General features: G+C 41.0%; 1 protein-coding gene across 1 annotated transcript; it reads right to left on the bottom strand.

The window, feature by feature from the left end:
* Positions 1-12,149: 12,149 nt before the first annotated feature.
* Positions 12,150-20,862, bottom strand: stpg4 (sperm-tail PG-rich repeat containing 4). Its single transcript, XM_037782495.1, has 7 exons — positions 20,773-20,862; positions 20,544-20,600; positions 18,897-19,151; positions 17,946-18,010; positions 17,625-17,670; positions 13,459-13,563; positions 12,150-12,383 (listed from the first exon to the last, which is right to left on the bottom strand). The coding sequence occupies exons 1-7, from the start codon at positions 20,860-20,862 to the stop codon at positions 12,276-12,278; spliced, it is 726 nt and encodes a 241-aa protein (XP_037638423.1). The 3' UTR covers positions 12,150-12,275.
* Positions 20,863-21,212: the final 350 nt, after the last annotated feature.

Here is a 21,212-nt window from a genome sequence, read left to right as displayed (position 1 = left end):
GATTTTTTTCTCATAAACTTATGACTTTATTCTCATAATATATGACTCATTCAAATCTCAGATTTCTTTTTTTTCCCCTCAATGTGGCCCTAATACTCCGTCGTACGTATTCCCCTAAGAGGCAAAGAAAAAAAAAAAAAAAATGTTCTCGCTTTCTTGCTCTTCCGTAGACACCAGCAGCTACACTTCATCTTTATTTTAGCCTTTTGATGTATTTTTGATGATCATGTTGATTGACACAGCTTTCATGTACACACACACACACACACACCCTCTCCTCTTCCATTTCAATCATTCCATATATCAATATATGTGTTTGCCTGTGTATATTTTCATACAGTATATTATGTATCTTCATGCATGTGTGTGTGTGTGTGTGTGATATAAACCGTCCCTCTGGGGTGTCATCAGTCCCTGCTCTGTTTAGGCGACTCAACTGTTCATAATGTGTGTGTTGTTTTTGTTGTTGTTTTTTTGACTCATATGTTCCTAATGCTCTCCATTATAAACAACAATGGCTTTTAAAAATCACTGCTGGATGCCGCGTCTTCACCTGCCTCGTCACTTGTGACTAATAGACATCACTTCCGAGTGCCTAACCACATTAATGTGAGCAGTGGGACCGGGCTGCCGGCTTATGTAATACTGCCAGCACAGTTTTCTGCCTCCTCCTCCTCCTATCTCTCTCTCTCTCTCTCTCTCCTTCTCTATCGCTCTGTGTCTCTCGCTCTCTCCCGGCTTGCCTGATGTGATGTGATGTGGCTTGGTTGCCTAGCAGCCATCCCCTTGTTTGAGTAACTGGGGAAGCAGAGAGATATCTGGTCTGCTCAACAACACACACATACACACAGCGAGAGGCAGATAATGCCCCCGTTGTGTGGTTTTACAGGCTTGACAGTGTCTTGATGTTACCATGTGAGGTATGAGCCAGCTATAATCAATGTCTCAGGATGGTGTAAATTGATTTGTGTTATCACAAGAGTCCATTTCTTAACCCTTTCCCTCCCTGCAGGGCTACAATCCCTTTGCTTTTCCTAAAACTGCCACAATCGCCCACGTCCCCACCGCTCCCGGCATGAAAAAATCCCCCATTCATCAATATTTTGATTTCTGCGCAGGATTTATCGATCACTGTCGCCTTCTGAAAATCTATTTTTACTTTTTCCCTCCTCGCTCGCCGGCTCTCCCTCGTTCCATCCTCTCCTCATTAGCGCTGTGTGTGACACCTACACAGGGGCTTCGGGAGATGAATGGTCTAATCCCTGTGGGTAAGGAGTGAAATATTACATGATGTGCTCACACATACACACTGACAATGAGACACACAACGTGTGGTACAGTACACACACACACACACACGCCATGGTCTTGACAGCTTTGGTAAAAGGAGACAGATTAATGGAGGAAGCGGCCTGCTGCAAAGCCTCTCAGAGTGACAGAGGAAGCTCTATTCACTGGAGTGTCACCACACACACACACACACACATAAATATATACAGTATATACACCTGGGATCAATGAGCTGATCTGTATGTGCGTCTGCGTCATTGTGATGTCAGAGCACCCAGGCGTGTCGCTCTGGTTACGCCCAGGCATCACAAGACTGTCTGTGTGTGATATGAGAGTGGGGAGCAAGTGGTATCAAGTGTTCAGGTACATTTACTGTACATTTATTTGTTGCCGCAACAACCTCCAAACACAGCATCAGGAAATAGGTCACAGCCCAACCCGGTCTCACAGGAAGGCGTATAAATAGCACAAATTTCCATACCGCGTTTCATTTGTACGCAGCAAAATTAAACTAAAGTTAGGTTGAGGCAACAAAACTACTTAGTTAGATTTAGGAAAAACCAATGGCGGAAATATCGACGGTGCAGCTGCACAGGGGCCCACAAATTGCCTTCCTACACCGTGTCCTAACTGCAAGCGAGCATCCGATTATAACATTTGACGCATTCTGTCCACGCCGAATACATTACTATGCACTTTGATTATGTCGTGTAAACAAACCATGTACAGTCAGTAGACTACCTATCAGCAGGGCGCTCGAGATCATATGTTTCTATGGAAAACACACATCTTATTTGCTGAAATTTATTGGAAATGACGTACAATATAGCCAACAGCAAGTAGGGAAACTTTCAGGCCATCTCCTGGTGATTTCCCTCCAGCCAGCTGCCTCACTTAGGTTTTTGTAGTGAAATGAGGAGGTATCCTATAGATAACTCCTCGTTTCAACTTCACCAATCCGGTGTTCCTAAGCCATTGCGATGCTTTCAAAGGGAGCGACGGGAATAAATAGAAACATGGAGTGGGATCCAAGCCACCAGGAAGAGCACCGGTCGTTGATCCCAATTTTCGTAGTGGACAATTGGCGGTACTACAACTTTGTTGTCCGTCACGTGATGCCATTGGGCCCAAAAATACTATTTCCCATAGACTTACATTGGGAAAGAGACGTCTGTAACTCAGCGGATAATTTTTTTTAGGTGACTCGCCAGTGCGGACACTTGAATAGCCCTTATTTAAACCATTAGGTCCTAAAAGTTGTAAAACGCACTAATAGCTAAATCCAGAGTTATTTTCCTTCCTCCATTCATGTGAATTTATGGACTTTTTTTCTGACTTTTTTTTCCAACTTTCTTTTAACTTTTTTTTTTAACCGTTTTCAAACATTTTTCAGACTTTTTTTTTTTTTTTTACAAACATTTTCCTAATTGTTATTTTACGACATTTTTCAAACTTTTTCCTTCAGTCTTTTTTTCAGATTTTTTTTTCCAACATTTTTCAAACTTTTTTTCAGACTTTTTTTTAAGACTTTTTTTTAATGGACAATTTTTCAGACTTTCTTTTCCAAGATTGTTCAGACTTTTTTCAAACTTTTTTTCCAACATTTTTCAAACTTTTTTTTCAGTCATTTCTTCAGACTTTTTTTCCAACATTTTTCAAACATTTTTCAGACTTTCTTTTACAGACATTTTTCAATCTTTTTTTTTCAGTCATTTTTTCAGACTTTTTTTTATGGACAATTTTTCTGGCTTTTTTTCCCAAGATTTTTCTGACTTTTTTTTCAGACATTTTTCAAACTTTTTTTCAGACTTTTTTTTCGGACATTTTTCAGACATTTTTTCAAACTTTTTTTTTTTCAAACTTTTTTTCAGACTTTTTTTTAATGGACAATTTTTCAGACTTTCTTTTCCAAGATTGTTCAGACTTTTTTCAAACTTTTTTTCCGACATTTTTCAAACTTTTTTTTCAGTCATTTCTTCAGACTTTTTTTCCAACATTTTTCAAACATTTTTCAGACTTTTTTTTCAGACTTTTTTTTACAGACATTTTTCAGTCATTTTTTCAGACTTTTTTTTATTGCAAATTTTTCTGACTTTTTTTATGGATGTCATTTTTTCAGACATTTTTTTTAAAAACATTTTTCAAATTTTTTTCCCAAGATTTTTCAGACTTTTTTTTCGGACATTTTTCAGACTTTTTTTCAAACTTTTTTTTCAGACTTTTTTTTAATGGACAATTTTTCAGACTTTCTTTTCCAAGATTGTTCAGACTTTTTTCAAACTTTTTTTCCGACATTTTTCAAACTTTTTTTTCAGACATTTTTCAGACTTTTTTTTCGGACATTTTTCAGACTTTTTTTCAGACATTTTTCAAACTTTTTTTCAGACTTTTTTTAATGGACAATTTTTCAAACTTTTTTTTCAGTCATTTCTTCAGACTTTCTTTTCCAACATTTTTCAAACTTTTTTTTCAGACATTTTTCAGACTTTTTTTTCGGACATTTTTCAGACTTTTTTTCAGACATTTTTCAAACTTTTTTTTAATGGACAATTTTTCAGACTTTTTTTCCGACATTTTTCAAATTTTCTTTTTCAGTCATTTTTTCAGACTTTTTTTCAACATTTTTCAAACATTTTTCAGACTTTTTTTTACAGACATTTTTCAATCTTTCTTTTCAGACTTTTTTTTATGGACAATTTTTCTGGCTTTTTTTCCCAAGATTTTTCTGACTTTTCTTTCAGACATTTTTAAAACTTTTTTTTCAGACTTTTTTTTGTAGACATTTTTTCAAACTTTTTTTTCAGTCATTTTTTCTGACTTTTTTTTATTGCAAATTTTTCTGACTTTTTTTTTATGGACATTTTTTCAAATATTTTTCAGTCATTTTTTCAGACATTTTTTTTAAAAACATTTTTCAAATTTTTTTCCCAAGATTTTTCAGACTTTTTTTTCGGACATTTTTCAGACTTTTTTTCAAACTTTTTTTTCAGACTTTTTTTTAATGGACAATTTTTCAGACTTTCTTTTCCAAGATTGTTCAGACTTTTTTCAAACTTTTTTTCCGACATTTTTCAAACTTTTTTTTCAGACATTTTTCAGACTTTTTTTTCGGACATTTTTCAGACTTTTTTTCAGACATTTTTCAAACTTTTTTTCAGACTTTTTTTAATGGACAATTTTTCAAACTTTTTTTTCAGTCATTTCTTCAGACTTTCTTTTCCAACATTTTTCAAACTTTTTTTTCAGACATTTTTCAGACTTTTTTTTCGGACATTTTTCAGACTTTTTTCAGACTTTTTTCAAACTTTTTTTTAATGGACAATTTTTCAGACTTTTTTTCCGACATTTTTCAAATTTTTTTTTCAGTCATTTTTTCAGACTTTTTTTCAACATTTTTCAAACATTTTTCAGACTTTTTTTTACAGACATTTTTCAATCTTTTTTTTCAGACTTTTTATTACAATTTTTCTGGCTTTTTTTCCCAAGATTTTTCTGACTTTTCTTTCAGACATTTTTAAAACGTTTTTTTCAGACTTTTTTTTGTAGACATTTTTTCAAACTTTTTTTTCAGTCATTTTTTCTGACTTTTTTTTATTGCAAATTTTTCTGACTTTTTTTTTTATGGACATTTTTTCAAATATTTTTCAGTAATTTTTTCAGACATTTTTTTAAAAAACATTTTTCAAATTTTTTTTTTCCAACATTTCTTCAAACTTTTTTTTAAGACTTTTTTTAATGGACATTTTTTCAGACTTTTTTTTCCAACATTTTTCAAACATTTTTCAGACTTTTTTTTCGGACATTTTTCAGACTTTTTTTCAGACATTTTTCAAACTTTTTTTTCAGACTTTTTTTTCAGACTTTTTTTAATGGACAATTTTTCAGAATTTCTTTTCCAAGATTGTTCAGACTTTTTTCAAACTTTTTTTCCGACATTTTTCAAACTTTTTTTTCAGATATTTTTCAGACTTTTTTTTCGGACATTTTTTAGACATTTTTTCAAACTTTTTTTTTTTCAGATATATTTTCAGACTTTTTTTTATGGACAATTTTTCTGAGTTTTTTTTTCCAAGATTTTTCTGACTTTTTTTCCAAGATTTTATCTAACATTTTTTTCCGACTTTTTTTTTCCAACATGTTTTTCAGACATTTTTCAGACTTTTTTTTTTTTAACCTTTTTCAAACATTTTTCAGACTTTTTTTTTTACATGCATTTAAAAAAAAAAAAATTTAAGACATTTTTCAAACTTTTTTTTAAAGCTTTTTCAAACATTTTTCAGACTTTTTTTTATGGACATTTTTTCCAACATTTTTCAAAAAAAATTTTCAGACATTTTTCAGACTTTCTTTTCCAAGATTGTTCAGACTTTTTTCAACCTTTTTTCCGACATTTTTCAATTTTTTTCTTTCAGTCATTTTTTAAAATTTTTTTTTACCAACATTTTTCAAATTATTTTTTACGACATTTTTAAAACTTTTTTCTTCAATCTTTTTTTCAGATTTTTTTTTGTGGATGCGGAAGATCGCCAGAAGATTGTAGGATCAGGGATTTCAATCTATAGCAATGTAATTGTTACCCCTCGTTTGTTGGAAAATGCGCACCGACTAGAATCTGAGTCTGTGATCATATTTGACCGTTGAGTCCAGGGCAAGCTGTTAAATTAGCGTTGATAAATCGGCTGCTGTCCGTGGTGCCTATTTAAGTTTGCATTATGGGAGTTGCATGGTGAGCCTCTCCATGGTGGCATAGTAATTGTCTGCTTTGCAATTGTCTGGAGTGGTTGTGTGTGTCCGTGCATGTGTGTGTGCACAAGCATGTGCTTGTGTTATGAGCGAAGGACAAAGAAAAAAAATTGTACAGGGGCCGATCACAATTAGATACAATAAAATAAGTGTGTAAACTAAGTACAATACATACATAAGTGACATAAGTACGGAAAACACGTCACAAACGTCACTAACAAGCACACGACATAACGTAACTTATAAAACAAAATCTCGAATACTGGTCTCCTGGTTGAAAGTGGTGTGTTTGTTGGGCCCATCCACCTCCCCTCTCCCCCGCCATTAGCGGTCTTCCTCGCTTTTTATTCTACGTCACGAGCTCTGAGCGTAGTATATTTACGCTGAGCATTAACAGTGACTACATGGCGTACAAATGGCACTCCAAACGCAAGTAAGGTGTTCTTATTGCACGCTAAATGCCTTGTATATTAACATGGCATTCATAGCCTTTTCATGCAAACAGGCTGCCCAGCCATATTGGATAGAATAGTGATCAATAAAATCAAAGGTGGTGACCACGTTGAGTGAAATGTGTGTGTGTGGGCCTGGTATTCAGGTCACGGTGGTGTCTGTGTGTGTGTGTGTGTGTGTGTGTGTGTGTGCGCAGATGGCAATCCTGCGGGGGCATATGGAGGGCACGGGCAGGGTGGTGCCGATGCAGGGCGCCAAGAAGGAAACCATAAACCATCATTGTGATGTCCAAACAAGGCCAGGGAGTCATGGACGGGTGAGGGGTGTGATGGAGGTTATGAGGATCAGATGTGGTTCCATAATCTCATTTATAAATAAAATGACGGGTACAGTGGACGTATACAAAGTTCATCCCCCAGAGGGCAAATGTGCTCGAGCAGAGTTCAAAGAACATGTTGATAAAAGAGTGTCTTCAAAGTGCTGTAAGAATTAGCCCTAAAGATGAGGAGTACATACCAGAAATACTTCGATAAACAAAGCTTTATATTCTCACATGACTTTGAGCACTTTCCAAAGATTTTACAGTAAAAATCCTCAATAAATGTTCATAGACTTTATAGCTGCTGCATTTCATCTACTTGAATCAATACAGGTTATAATACAAATGTATCATCATAAAATCAATGAATGTAATTTCTCCTGGTGGGATAAAGAATAGTTTGATAGTTTGGGAAATCACTCACTCTCTGGCTCATGTACACTAAATATGAAGTTACAGCCGCTTAGCTTAGCTTAGCTTAGTAGAAATGGAGATACAACTAGCCTAGCTCTATCCAAAGGTAACAAAATCTGCCTACCAGCACTTCTAAAGCTTATTCACATCCATGAAACCACAACTTGTTGGTTTAACACAGATTTATAACATGCTAATAGAGTGCTACAGGAATGAGTCCTAAAACTCGGAAATGAGTTTTAGCACTTCCGGTTCCCTCATCTAGAAGTCGATGAGTTTTTTTGAATGGGATTTTAGTTAGATGCCTGAAATAAGGTCTGTGGTTAACACAAGCTGAAGAGATTTTAACCTTTTGTTCTTCAAAATGTGTAAATATCACAAACGTGTGTTTGCCACAGAGCTTATTTTCTGCAATAATCCAAAACCCCATGGAAAAATACCACTGGCTTTTTGTTGAGGGAAACCAGGGCGATACTAAATTCCTGGTTGGCTTACAAAAATACGTCATCTTTAGTGACATCTAGTGGTGAGGTTGCAGATTGCAACCAACTGAATACCCCTCCGCTCACTCCTCCCTTTCCAAATGTGTCGGAGAAATTACGGTTGCCTTCAGGTAACGTAAAAACGTGAACGTCTCTCTCTAGAGCCAGTGTTTGGTTTGTCCGTTCTGGTCTACTGTAGAAACATGACGGACTCTGTGAAGAGGACCCGCTCCTTATGTAGATATGAAGGGCTCATTCTAAGCTAACGAAAACACAACGATTCTTAGTCTCAGGTGATTATACACTTGTGAAAACATAGTTATGAATAATTTATTCCATTTCTGCTAATAGATTCCCAAAAATCCAACACTCTGGCCCTTTGAGAGCTGTTGGTTTCGAGTCTTTATGTTAATCTAAATGTGAATAACATTGTGAATAATAAGGTCACGTTTTCAAACACACAATGCAGTCGTTTGCTGTGCATGCAGCTCTGATAACCCTGTTTTAATGATATATTCTCACATTGTTGCAACTATCAACCTCATTGTTGGACTTGCTCCGCTGCTCATTCATGAGGTTGGCATTGTCGAGCACCGTGCCTAATAACATCACGCAGTAAACATTAGCTTGGCCGGTTCTCTTCCATCAATCACTCCGGCTCACCCGATCGGCCTCCAGCGCTCTTGGTCCACTTCCACACATGCCACAACGGTGCCCGCACCATTACCCACTTAAACAATGACCCCCTTGTTCACTAACAGTCGCCCATTGGAGCTGATTAAACTTTTAAATGTCATTTAATAGAAGCGTAATGTTGCTCCGATGCGTCTGTCAGCAGCTTGAAGGGGGGGTAAAAGGATACCTAGTCACCCTACCGGTGTGTCACACTGCCTGCTGAATTCCTCCGCTGGCTAGTCATCACCTTTAGTGTTGGATGTGGTGATGAGAGTGAATGTGACCTGGACTTAAAGGGGACACGAAGGAGCAGCACCTCTGAACCTGCCACCTCTTTGTTTGACCCTGCTGGTCTCTCAAGGTGCTCGTGTTATACAGCGAGGGAGAAAAGGGAGACCGCCATTTTAGTTCAGCACAATGTCATTGGCAAACAATGGCTCCTCTGTTTGAGGGTTTGTTTGTTTGGCGACCTTTAGCTGGGACTCAGCAACTGATAATGGCATTTGTCCCACACCAGTATTGGATTATGGGTATTTTTGTGCAACCTCACATTCTTGTGAAATTCCAGCGGTCTGCCTTCGTCATCCATCTGGAGCGGGGTCACATTTTCTCGGCGTGTTGCCCCGAGTTAGCTGTTAATTTGACGTCCTTGACTCTGGCCCGGCTGTACCACTGAGTAGAAGGGTCACCTCCTGTTGTAAGCTGCCAGAAACACAGATTTACTCCAGACCCCACTGATGTGCTACACTGCTTCCTGAATGTTGACCGGATCTCATTAAGCTGTTCTCGAAGTGGATATTTGGGTTGCCGGTGCGACCTGCCCTGACACCAGATGTTCTCATGACCTTTAAATGATATAATTCCACCGTGCCGGCACAACTCACGTCTTAAATCGCACTTAAACCGCCTTCTCGCCACTTTTGACAGGAAACACTACCACAGATGAAAGGATGTTGTGTGTGTGGTGGACTTTCATCCTTCAGTAGAGGTTTTATTTATTACTAGGGCTGTCAAAGTTAATGCAAAAATAACGTGTTAACGCAAAATCATTTAAATGCCACTAATTTCTTTAACGCATTAACAATATCGATCTTTCAGAAGGATGTAACGGGCTCTGTTTTGAAGCTAGAGTGAAGATACGGGCATCATCTGAAACAACAAAACCTAAAGAATCCATTGGTACCAACCATGTCATACTAGCCTGTCGTGAAGCAGGTTAAATAACGCTCCAAATGTACGCTAAATGATGGCGAAGAATAACTGGCATGGCCATTTTCAAAGGGGTTTCCTGACCTCTGACCTCAGGATATGTGACTGAAAATGGGTTCTATGGGTACCCACGAGTCTCCCCTTTACAGACATGCCCACTTTATGATAATCACATGCAGTTTGGGGCAAGTCATAGTCAAGTCAGCACACTGACACACTGACAGCTGCTGTTGCCTGTTGGGCTGCAGTTTGCCATGTTATGATTTGAGCATATGTTTCTGATAAATGCAGTACCTGTGAGGGTTTCTGGACAATAGTTGTCATTGTTTTGTGTTGTTAATTGATTTCCAATAATACATATATACATATATTTGCATAAGGCAGCATATTTGCCCACTCCCATGTTGATAAGAGTATTAAATTCTTGACAAATCTCCCTTTAAGGTACATTTGAACAGATACAAATGTGTGATTAATCGTGATTAAATATTTTAATTGATTGACAGCCTTATTTATTACATTTTAAATAATAGCAAAATGGAAGTAGTATTTTTGTAGTGAGTGTATGTGTGCACGTGTTTGCAGGTTTGCGCGTCATTTTGCAAGCGCATTTTTAAAAAAGCAAAGGATCACAAATGCATGCGTGTGTGTGCGTTCATTGCATTGTGCGGCTGCGTGCGTATTCTTTGAAACAATGTATGTCTACGGGGGAGGGGGGGGGGTTGATTGACAGCGAAAGAGCGGGTGCCTCACCGTGCCTGTGGTCGAGGCAGGCTGTGGGAGATGGAGGGTGTTAAGTCGTCAGTATGAGGCATATGTCAGAGATCAGTGCTGGACCGTGGAGATCACGGAGATGAGAATGGAGGAAGAGCGCTGGGGGGGGATTGAGAGAGACAGAGATTACTGGGGGGCTTGGTGCCTTGACCACAGGCAGAATGGCTGCTCATCACACACATACACACATCTCTCTCATTGCAGTGGATACACATGCCCAGCCCCTCTAGAGGCTGCATGCAAAGCCCCGTGTTAATAAGATTGTCTTCCTCTCTCCATGTGGAAGTGTGCGGCTCCTTTGTCTCCAGAATAATGACAGGGGGAATAAGAGCCCGGCTCTTGAACCTCCTCAAGCTCTTAAGTGTCTGCAACTGAAGGAAAACAGAGTGGTGGGGATTAAAGTCGGCCAAGTAGATGTGCCGTGATAATGTCTGTGCAGCTCCCCTGACTGTTGTCCCAAACAAAACACTTCACCGATGTCAGTACGTGTAGAGGAGTTAATGTTTTATGTCAATGTTCACCCTGCTGAAGGGCCCTAAGAGACAATAACAGTCCCTACTACCAGCTTCTGCTCTGTCAGCTGACCCTGAGTGTTGACCCACTGGTTTGAGATGTGTTGTCGATCTGAACAACTCTTTCCCCGAAGCTAGAATGTAGCAAGCCCTCCTATAACCTCATCGCTATGTAAGTTACTCCATGATTCTGTCACATGGCGCTCCCAACGCAAACCTCTGGGTAAAAGGGGCACCTGTTATCTAGACACACTAGTGTCTACATCCAAATAAGCTAAAAAATCATCCATTAATGTCATGTGGCGGATTCTCTATCAATGAAGAAACTATATCATTATTTTTTAAAGGCATTATGATGACTCCTTGCTATATTATTTGTTGCTGTGGATGGTTATTTACGCTCTAAAATCAATACAACACAAAAAAAAAGCTTAAAAAAAGGTGGGCTCTGGTTATAATTGTACGTATTTCCATCCTTGTGTCTGATAAGAGAATCTGGGTGGGCAGGATGGATGAATATTAGTCTCGACTCCCTCAACGACTGTCTAATTGGCTATGGGACAATATTCTGCTGCTCTGTGTCTAACTCTATGAATATGAAGCAGTGCTGACAAAGTGCATGCATGCTCAGCTAAAAAAAATCAATGATAAGGAAACACTGTCCAGGATCACACTAATAACAAATCTGCCATGTGTTTGTTTTTATTTTTGTACCTATCCCCTGTTGCGCTGTAATCTACACCGCCATTATGTTCCACACGGAGGTGATTCCTATCGCCGCTGTTCTCCTGTGTCCCGAACATTATTGGCCGTGTTTTGTTTGTTTCGTCAAAAGAAAGAGAAGGTAGCGATAAGAATAGCTGTTTTATTGTGTGCCACTGCCTTGGCCCCTAATACCGAATGTGTTATCTGAGGGTGCAGCATGCCACACTAAGCTATGTGCATGTGACGCATGGCTGAGCAGCATTCCTCCTCCTGAGTGCATCGCGGGGCAGAGATAGTAGGAAGGCAAAGCAGCCTGGCTGCCGACGGAGAGGGAAAGAGGAGCGAGAGCAGGAGAGAGGAGAGATGAAGGGAGAGAGCAATACCGGGAACATGTAGTTAAGTGGAATGAAGTACCCTTTGTTGCAGATAAGATCATTCTGCTTCCCTGGCCGGCGTCACTAAAGCGATTTGAGCACAACGAATGTAGCTTATTATGTTGTTGGCAGACCACAAAATCCCCCGACTGACATCCAGATACATACTGGTCCAAGTAATAAGAGACTGGAATATTGCTTTCTTTTTTAGGTTCATGATTTTACTTTTATTTTATAAATAAGGCATCATGTGAGATCTGCCATCGAGCTGACAGGATGAGGAGATGGTGGTAGGATCAAGGCATTGTGGGAATTAAAGTCCACACTAGGGGATGTTGCGGAAGAAGAGGCTAAATGACGGGTCTATGGCCTCGGTGTCTAGACGGTCGCCCAACTTCCAGCAAGGTTCGTAGGCTCCTGGTCCCGGGGTCTTCTGTGGAATACACAGACGTTGAACACACACACGAAAAAACACACAGTACAAATACTTTTTTCATCATGTCATCACTTGGGGAAAAAAAAATAATCTGAGATTACGAGAATAAAGTCATAGGTTTACGGGAAAAAACAGGAAAACTGCCATTTCCCTGGATGCCTGTCATTGCGTTCAGGTGTCGCCATTTTGGGTTCATGGACTGCAGTAGGGCCGTAGGCGGGAACTGGGGGGTGCTTGGTGGATTATAAGGTTATGTGTTTGGATTTCGGGTGGAGTCGGTACAGATTCGTGTAAACAGGTAAGTATTTGTGGACCAGGGGAATCTTTACGTTAGCCCCAGAAGGGTAACCACAAAAATCACAAGGGATTAAAGGGGAGAAGGGAAACACCAACTAAAAATGAGTCTAAAGAAGAAAGGCTCCCTGCCCTCATTAAAATGTCTTCTAAAGAAAGTCGACTAAATAAAAAGAAACAGCAGCAATGCCAGGCCACACAGACCGACCCTACTCTTACAGACTGAGCTCAAACAGAAAACAGTGAGCAAATCAGGCAAACAGGTTCAATGTGGTAACTTCTGCCGATACACACACCTCTACACAGCTGGACTGAGCAACGGAGTGAAGCTCTCACTACCTCTCACGATGAGACAGTGAGTCAGCATCTGAACACTGGAAACCAGGAGTAGATATAGGCTTCAACCACCTGATCCTCATCAGGGACAATTAGGCTCCACAGCTGCCCCTCCTCAGAGATAATGAACCCAACCAGCCTGCTGAGTGATGAGCGGCCCTCACAGTAATGGTGGGATGTTTCCAAATCATAACTTATCTCTTTAAACTTCCATCAAAACCATGATAAGATTACTGAATCCAATCGAAACATTAGTCTGTATTGCAGACGTAATGCAGCTGAGAGGGTATAAAACTATTAAAAGTATAAATTCATATTTTTACAACAATGACAGAGCCGTAAACTAGCAACACTACTAATAATGTAGTGTTGGACATGTTCACAGACGACCTGTGTGTGCATCTATATAAGGATATGTTTGTATGTGAAGTACCGGACTCACGGAGTGCACAGAGTGGAGCCGCGGCAATGTGGATTTGAAGCAGGAAGTGACGCCTTTTCCCGGTCTGGTCTGTGGATTATAGCAGCATGGAGCAGGTCCCTCCTTCTGAGGTGGTCAGAGATAGGAGCTATTATTGATTGATGGATTGATTGGTCGATTTTGCAATCAAGCCTCAATGTGCTGTAGACCAAGACTAGCATGTAATCATTAGCATGTGAGCACACAGGGTTCCTTACCTTTAGTCAGCTAGAGGAAAAGAAAACATACATAGCTTGTTGTTTTGTTGTTTTTAGGTTAGTCTCCCCCCCCCCCCCCCCCCCCCCATGGTTTAAAAACAACATTATCTTTATTAACTAACAGTGTCTTGTGGCAGTTTGGTTATTGGACAGAGACTTGGTAACCCAGCAAGTTAAGACCAAGTCCCAAGGAAGAGCGCCGGTCATTGATCCCAATTTTCGTAGTGGCCAAACGGCGGTACTACAGCTTCCGTGTCCGTCAAGTGATGCCCCAAAAAGACTTTTTCCCATAGACTTACATTGGGAAATTGGCATTTGAGGTGAATCAACTTCCCAGTACAAACACTCTAGTAGCCCATATTTAAATAATTAAGTCCTAAAAGTTGTAAAACGCACTAAACCAGAGTTATTTCCCTTCCTGCGTTCATGTGAATGAGACCCAGACTGAGGCTGGAGCAAGGGCCGGGAGGCGGATTTAGCAAGCCGTGACGACAGCGTGACGGCTGTGACCCCGTGACCGAGCCATGTGACCGAGCGGACGCTACTGCACCTGCTCCATGGATGCGGAAGATTGCCGGAAGACTTAGACTTGGGTGGTTTTCCAGTCGGAAGTCGAGCCATTTTGGCATCATGCGCCACTGAGCAACTCTCATAGGAATGAACGGGGCCCCGCCTCCAACGCTGTATCCAGTTCTCCAGTTCTTCATCCATGATTCATGCCTTTTAAAAATGAGTACATCGTCTTTTTCCCCCTCTTCATTTGTTTTTTTCAACATTATCTTCATTGAAAATGTCAGTAGCTTGGAGCAATTAGCTTGTTTATTGCACAAAGTTCCAGTAACCCAACAGAGTTAAAACAACGGCTTCCCAGTCCCTGTGACTTAACTAAACACAACTTGTGTGCACTTTAGGTAATTTAGTTAAAGGACACACGGATAGAAACAGCTAAATATGAGCAGAACGTCTTGATTTTATTTAGCTAATGTAATAATGTTATTCTGGATTAGTACAAGCACCTTTGAAGAACAAGGCCCGGTTCTTTCAGAAGAGAACATGGACCTTAATTGGATGCATATGGATGGAATGACTGTTGTAGAGAACTTTGTTTTGTTAATGGGATGTTTGTGGGCATGTTTTGTGTTTATATTTACAATTTTCATGCCTCGGCTGGACGAATAAGTTCATTCTATTCTATTTTATTTTAATTGGCGTTGTTCTTAAGCATCCGAACAAAACTAGCTAACAGAGTAAACCCTAGAGAGTGCAATCGAACCAAACGTGATGGTGTAAGTATGCAGTAGGCTTATACTATATTCACCTACTGTACATCATGACATTTTCAGAGATACATTCTTTCACCTAAATGTACATATAAGCTCATGAAAACCTATTGTTTCGCTGATACCCAAGTCATCTGAAGGACGCACGAACAATATACTCCGGATCTATTTTAGGGTCCCGTAGCCATATTGTTAAGACCTATGACATATCATTTGACTCCTGTCTTTATGGCCTTTGCTGGTCGGTCTCTGGCGCCGTTGTATTTTTTTTTTTTCGCCCATGTGATCTGTGTTTAGGGTCTGGTAAAAGTCTCTCTCCTTGCCTTTCACTTCTCCTTTCCTTTTACCCACTAACACACATACTGGTCATCACCAGCGGCGTGCCACGCAGAAATAGCATCACCCCCCCTCTACCCTCCTCCTCAGACATAAAACTGTCTCCCTGTCCCTGAACACAGGACCAGCCTTTCATTTTCAGCTGCTCTCTGATTCTGACAGAGGGAGACAGGGAGGTGTCTTTTCCTCTCCTCTGCTTCTCGGAGGGATGGCTGCTACTATACATGCCATTTGATCCCAGTTGCCAGTTCACTTGATCCTCGACAACTGGCCTGCTGGGCCCCGCGCGCCGGCCTGATGCTCCCAGAGGTGCTAATGCAGGTGTATTTCACAGGGAGCCGGCGCACGTTAGTGAAACTCTCTATGAGTGTGAGTGTGTTTGAGCCAAAGCACCTGGCCTACTTTCCTACTATGGCACAGCACGTTAGCAAACGTTGTCCTGTGTGGCGGAGGTAACTGGCACATGCTGCGACTGTCTGTGAGACTTTAAAACTTTGACCTGTTTTTGATTGGTGGAAACACGTTCTCATCCTCATACTCGTCACATACTGACGCTTTGTCAGACCCCTTCAGCGTCACTTTTTGGTCGCAGTAAACATCTGTTTAATATTGTGAATTAAACAAAAACACCTAGGTTTAGGCAAGAAATCCACTTAGGAAAAAACAACATGGTTGGGTTTAAAACTACTACGTATGTACAGTGAAAATGTGACTTAAGGTCGAGACCACGAGACACGAACGAACAGCTGATAGTAACGTGAAAGTGAAACTTAACACACGATTAAAGCCCTGTGTTATTGGACCCATCCACCACCCCTTCCGCCCGCCCTGTGTGTGTCCTTTGCACTTTAAACTATGTCACCACACTCCCGGCACACTTTCTGTGAGCGTTTGCTGTTGCCACAGATGTGTTCACATTGTGGTAAATGGAAATCCTGGTGCCTCTCATAATAAAGGGTGCCTTGTGCGCTGGTATCGTACGCCAACAACCGTGACTGTATTTGATACCCTGGGAATAAGAACAGGCTGGCATCCAAGTTCTTGCTATACAGGATTCCTTAAATCCAACCCGTTCTCACTCCCAACTCGTCAAATACCACCGTTTGGTAAGCGCCCCTCGGAGGCAATCGATCCAATAATTGTTGAGATATTTAACTCAAAAATACAAATGTCAACCTCATGGTGGTAGTAAAGGAAACGTACCTTGGATGTCTGTTCAAAGTTTCATGGCTATCCACCCAGTAATTGTTGAGATATTTCAGTCTGGACCAAAGTGATGGACCGACCAACAGACGGAGCCATGCTGCTAATGTGGTAAATATAAACTACCAAAAAACAACATGTGTTTAGATCAGCAAGTTTTCATGCAAAAGCTAAAGGTTGAATCACCTCTGTGCTACAGCAACAGAGGGGAGGGCATTTATTCATATGAAAATATCTGGGATTATGACTTTAATTCAAACAGGCTTGAATCACAAGGGAGGATTTGTTCCTTCCAAGCAGCACGTGCAGTCGATATTGCAAAAAAGCACAACATGTAAATCTAGGACACACAGTGGCCCCAGGATGGAGAAATTAAGACAAATCAGAAAAACAGAATATATACATCTTTTTTGCTGTGTTCCCAAATATCGTCAGATCACTGGAGGCTTTTCTTTAGGTGTGTGGAAATCTATTACATTTTATTCAGGGCTCAGAGAAATTCTTGTTTCCTATCTCGGGACGGACCGAGTGTTCCCAGTGTAAACCAATTTTCACTTCAATTTTGATCCGCTAATGTCTGCCCGCCTACGCCAGGTCAGCTGTCTGAATGATCTGGGCTTCCAGCTAACTTCGCTGTGGGATTTGTGTAGGTGCTTAACCTTTGACAATAAACTTGTCTTAGAGTCGCTGTGACACCACTAACAGCAGAAAACTGCTCCCAACTCTGCAGTAATAACACCCTCGGGATTTCTTAGCGCCTTTCCTTCTCTGTCAACACTCAGCAGCTGCCAGCACGGCTCAAATATCCATCAGCTATACCAGCATGGACACACGGCCAAGGCTGCAACACTGCAATATGAACCAAAGCTGACTGGTCAGCTCGTACAGTGCCATAACAGGCCCTCAAATGATACAATCAGACAGCCCGTGGGATCGGTTTTCTTTGACCCCTGTAGTTGTCATAACTAGCTCGTGTTCAGCACCAGATACACATTAGGTCATAGCTTGTAACTAAAACCTATTGAAAGTGTATTGTAATGAAGCCTTTTTGAGGGCAATGGAAAGACTGAATGGTCGTAATAACTAGTCTTCATGGTGACTAGATACTTACAGGAGGAAAGCTGATCCGCTGCACGGTCGACCGAAACATCACATGCCTGCAAGAAGAGGAGAGAAGTGAGAGAGGGTGGGGGGGGGAGTGGCTGTCAAAAAAGAAAAGAGAGGAGAAGAAGAAAAGAATAAGGCCATGCGTGATCAGAGGCAGAGAAAATGAGAGAGCAGGTTGATGATTGCTCCTCCATCTTTGTGCTCAGAGGAGATGAGAGAGGGAAGGAGAAGTTGTGTGAGGGGGAAGGATTCAGCGATCAAGGGATGATTCACGGGTTGTCTGCTCCGCTGTGATCTAAAGAGAGGCTGTTTGTCGAGTGCTTACTTGCAGGGAATCTTCTCCACTGGTTTCACTGTCACATCGTAGTCGCACGGTGAAGTGTTTATATGCTGGCACAAGGAACACAGATAAAGAGGTGTTTAAATATCTATGACAGTATCAGCATGAGTTTGTTGGGGTTTTTTTCTCGTCTGCTGTGTTACATCGCCAACAGCTAGCTTGTGTTTCCAACACATCTTCTGATTTCAGTTAAGTCTGCTGGAGCTGCATTTTGAAGAGCACCTACTGTGCTGTGATTGTGAATCGATAAGTAAATTACACCCTTATGCTAAGAAATGCATACTTGAATCAAGGTGGTGTAGAGGGCTATGAGTTCACAACACTTCATGCTAATAATAACTTTAAAGGTGACTATTATGCTTTTGTGTTGTTTCTCTTTCCTTTACTGCGTTGTATGTTTTTTGTGCATGTAAAAGGTCTGCAAATTTACAAAGCCCACGCTAAAGGGACGCCTTGCTTGAAGTCCGGCCTTTTCTTCCGTAACGTGGTGATGTCACCAAGTAACACATTTGCATAACGGCTAGTTTGATACGCCCTCAAAGAAAGCTAGTTAGAGCAGAGTCTGAAGGGTTGGGGGGTTCGGTTGACCAATCATAACAGTGGGCCAGCTGACCAATTGGAGCAGACTGAGCTTTACGGGAAACCCAAAATACAAATATGCACCTGAAAATAAGCATATTAGGTCTCCTTTAGATATAATACAATTATATATTATTATATAAATATATTATATTACAATACAATCGGCATGTATCACACCCAAAACCTGCTATTAGTGGTCAAAAACTCCACCCTTTAACACGCAGACATGAGAGCGCCAGCAAACCTGCTATCTAACTCAGAAAATACGTGTATTTCCCAACGTGGTGTGAACTATTTCTTTAATATGTGGTCAATATGCCAACAGAATCGGGGAAGGTCATGTCTGAACCCCACCTTGTCCCTGATGCCCAGGGTGACGATGCTGGGCCGTGGACAGTTTTTGAAAGAGTAGGACGCCTGGTGCTTCAGGACCTCCTGGGTGAAGTCGGTGTAGTCATACGCCCCGGGGAGAAGCACATCCCCCTTACGTTCGCCCAGAGTTTGGGCTTTTCTGCCCACGCCTTTGAACCCGTAGGTCTTCCTCACCGGATTCAGTTCCGCTTCTTCGATGAAGTCGCGGATGTGATAAAAACCTGGGATGGGTGTGTCCTGGAAGAAGGTTAGGGAATGTGTTAACACATGGCCAGATAGACACTTCACTGTATTGTTAGCATGTTGTAACCATTATTGGACTGACAAATACAGCTCAAGCAGCTGGAACACTTACCCAGGCCAAAAAAACGCGAATTAGTCTGGAACCTCTAAGTTCATTTTTGATTTCCAAAGGGCATTATCAACGGGTATAGTTGGCCAATCACAGCATATTAAGGTGGGACTTGGCGCAAAGTGGGTAGTTAAAATAATAACAGACTACAGTGTGCTGAGATAAACTGGTATATTATGAGTTGGTATATTACATTTTTGCCAAATCCTGTCAGAAGTACAACAAACACATCTTTCTACTCAATAAAAGCTTTTAGTGCAGTTTACTGTTCTTTATTTTTTTCGAAAATGCCTCAACGGCGCTCCTCTTCTTCTCAAACACGCCCCACATTAGATATAAGATTGATGAGCTCGCAGATTTGTCTGGTCTTGTCATCACAATCTTCAAGTACTGACAATCAATATCTTGGTGATAGTACAAAAATGTAAACTTGGCATTTCATTATGAAATTCCATGAACTGTGTATAAAGATGGAGACATGCAACGCCCCAAAAGTGAAGCCAAAACATCTCGAGCGCCCCCTGGTGGCTGGCTGCAGTAAAGGCCATAAAGCCCGCCCCCTCCATGTTAGCAGATGGGACATGGGCCAGACTAAAAAATCCGTGTCTTTCAAGCCAAACAGCTACCATGGTGCTAACGTACCAGATAGGTAGCTCACGCTAACAAGCTGCTCAGCTCGTGATTGGCTCTGGTGGGTGTGTGGGCGGGACCTCCAGCCCCCCGATCACTACTGTGCAGACTCTGGCTCCAAATGACGTCAAAATCTCCAAATGGCAGCCCCCCCGTATCCACTTTTGTACAGTGGGAGGAAGTGGAGACACGTCGTCCATCTATATATACAGTCTATGTAATATTCCTGTTTCTATAAGTGGTGCTAATATGTATTACATTAATGTACTGTAAATGTACAGCAAACAAGCTATAATTACAGCCACCTGGCCTATTGTTAGCCAGCTGATTAACAGTAGAGCCTGAGAGCTGCAGGATCACATTAAGATAAACTGATAATTAATTAGGTCTTTATGCATTATTGCCACGAATGCACTGTAAGGCACTTAGGGACTGGATTCACTGCAGTGTAGGTGTTTGAATTTATTTGTGGCAGACAGCACTCTGTGGACACAGACAATGGGAGACGCAATAAAAGCCATTAACTGAAAATCTACTGTATCTCGTACACATGAGCTAATGAGCCAGTTGTTCAGGAAGTCAGTGCAGCAGCCTCTCCTCCGTAGACATGGCTATGAAACCGTACTGCAGCGTGAAATGACACCTACTTTCAGCGTTCCCAGCCACCAGCTCCCCCGGCCACACAGGTCCACCTTGTCATCGCCCTGCAGATAAGAAACAGGACACGAGCCAAAACACAGTAGATTGCTTCTGCTATGATGACATTGCTATGCCAACAATGTGTTGATGCATCTCCACATGTGCCAAATGGTTCTTCACCAGTTCAGCTTGTCCTCATTAACCACACAGAGTCATGAGGGCTTTAAAGAGCCTTACCTTATCTGTTCTATTACCTCCCCTGGACATGTCACTGACTTTAGAGACGGCTTTGTTTTTCCATGTGGCCGTATCCTGCACCGTGCTCATTGTCGCTCACTATCTGCTCGCCCTGGAGATCCAGTGACACCTGACCACCATTAAAACTGTTACTATAGCAGCGACTCCACTATCAATCAATTTTTCAACAAGCTGGCTCGGTGGAGGGCTAAATTTAGACTCGCCGACCAGTTTGACAGAGAGTAAGACACAATAGCAAGCCAGCACCAAGGTGCATACTGAACATGCTGCAGCTAGTTGCTCAGTCCTCATTATCAACATGTGATATTTGGAGGGATACAGTGATATAGATTAGAATATACAGATCAAAAAGCTGCCATTACAGTGCAAATTGCAATCCAGTACAGGACAAAACAGGAATACATGTCAAATATCTAGAA

Source organism: Sebastes umbrosus, chromosome 10 (genome assembly GCF_015220745.1).
Source record: "Sebastes umbrosus isolate fSebUmb1 chromosome 10, fSebUmb1.pri, whole genome shotgun sequence".
Lineage (NCBI taxonomy): Eukaryota > Metazoa > Chordata > Actinopteri > Perciformes > Sebastidae > Sebastes > Sebastes umbrosus.
The sequence above is the reverse complement of the archived record's forward strand: the minus strand, read 5'-3'. Positions and strand labels throughout refer to the sequence as shown.

What these genes read in the sequence shown, in the direction of transcription:
- stpg4 (XM_037782495.1), bottom strand. Translation starts at nt 20,862, where the DNA reads ATGAGCACGGTGCAGGATACGGCCACATGGAAAAACAAAGCCGTCTCT. An exon ending in GAGGTAATAGAACAGATAAG is followed by an intron (nt 20,601 to 20,772) that starts GTAAGGCTCTTT and finishes TCTTATCTGCAG; the next exon opens with GGCGATGACAAGGTGGACCT. An exon ending in CCCTGGGCATCAGGGACAAG is followed by an intron (nt 18,011 to 18,896) that starts GTGGGGTTCAGA and finishes TCCTTGTGCCAG; the next exon opens with CATATAAACACTTCACCGTG.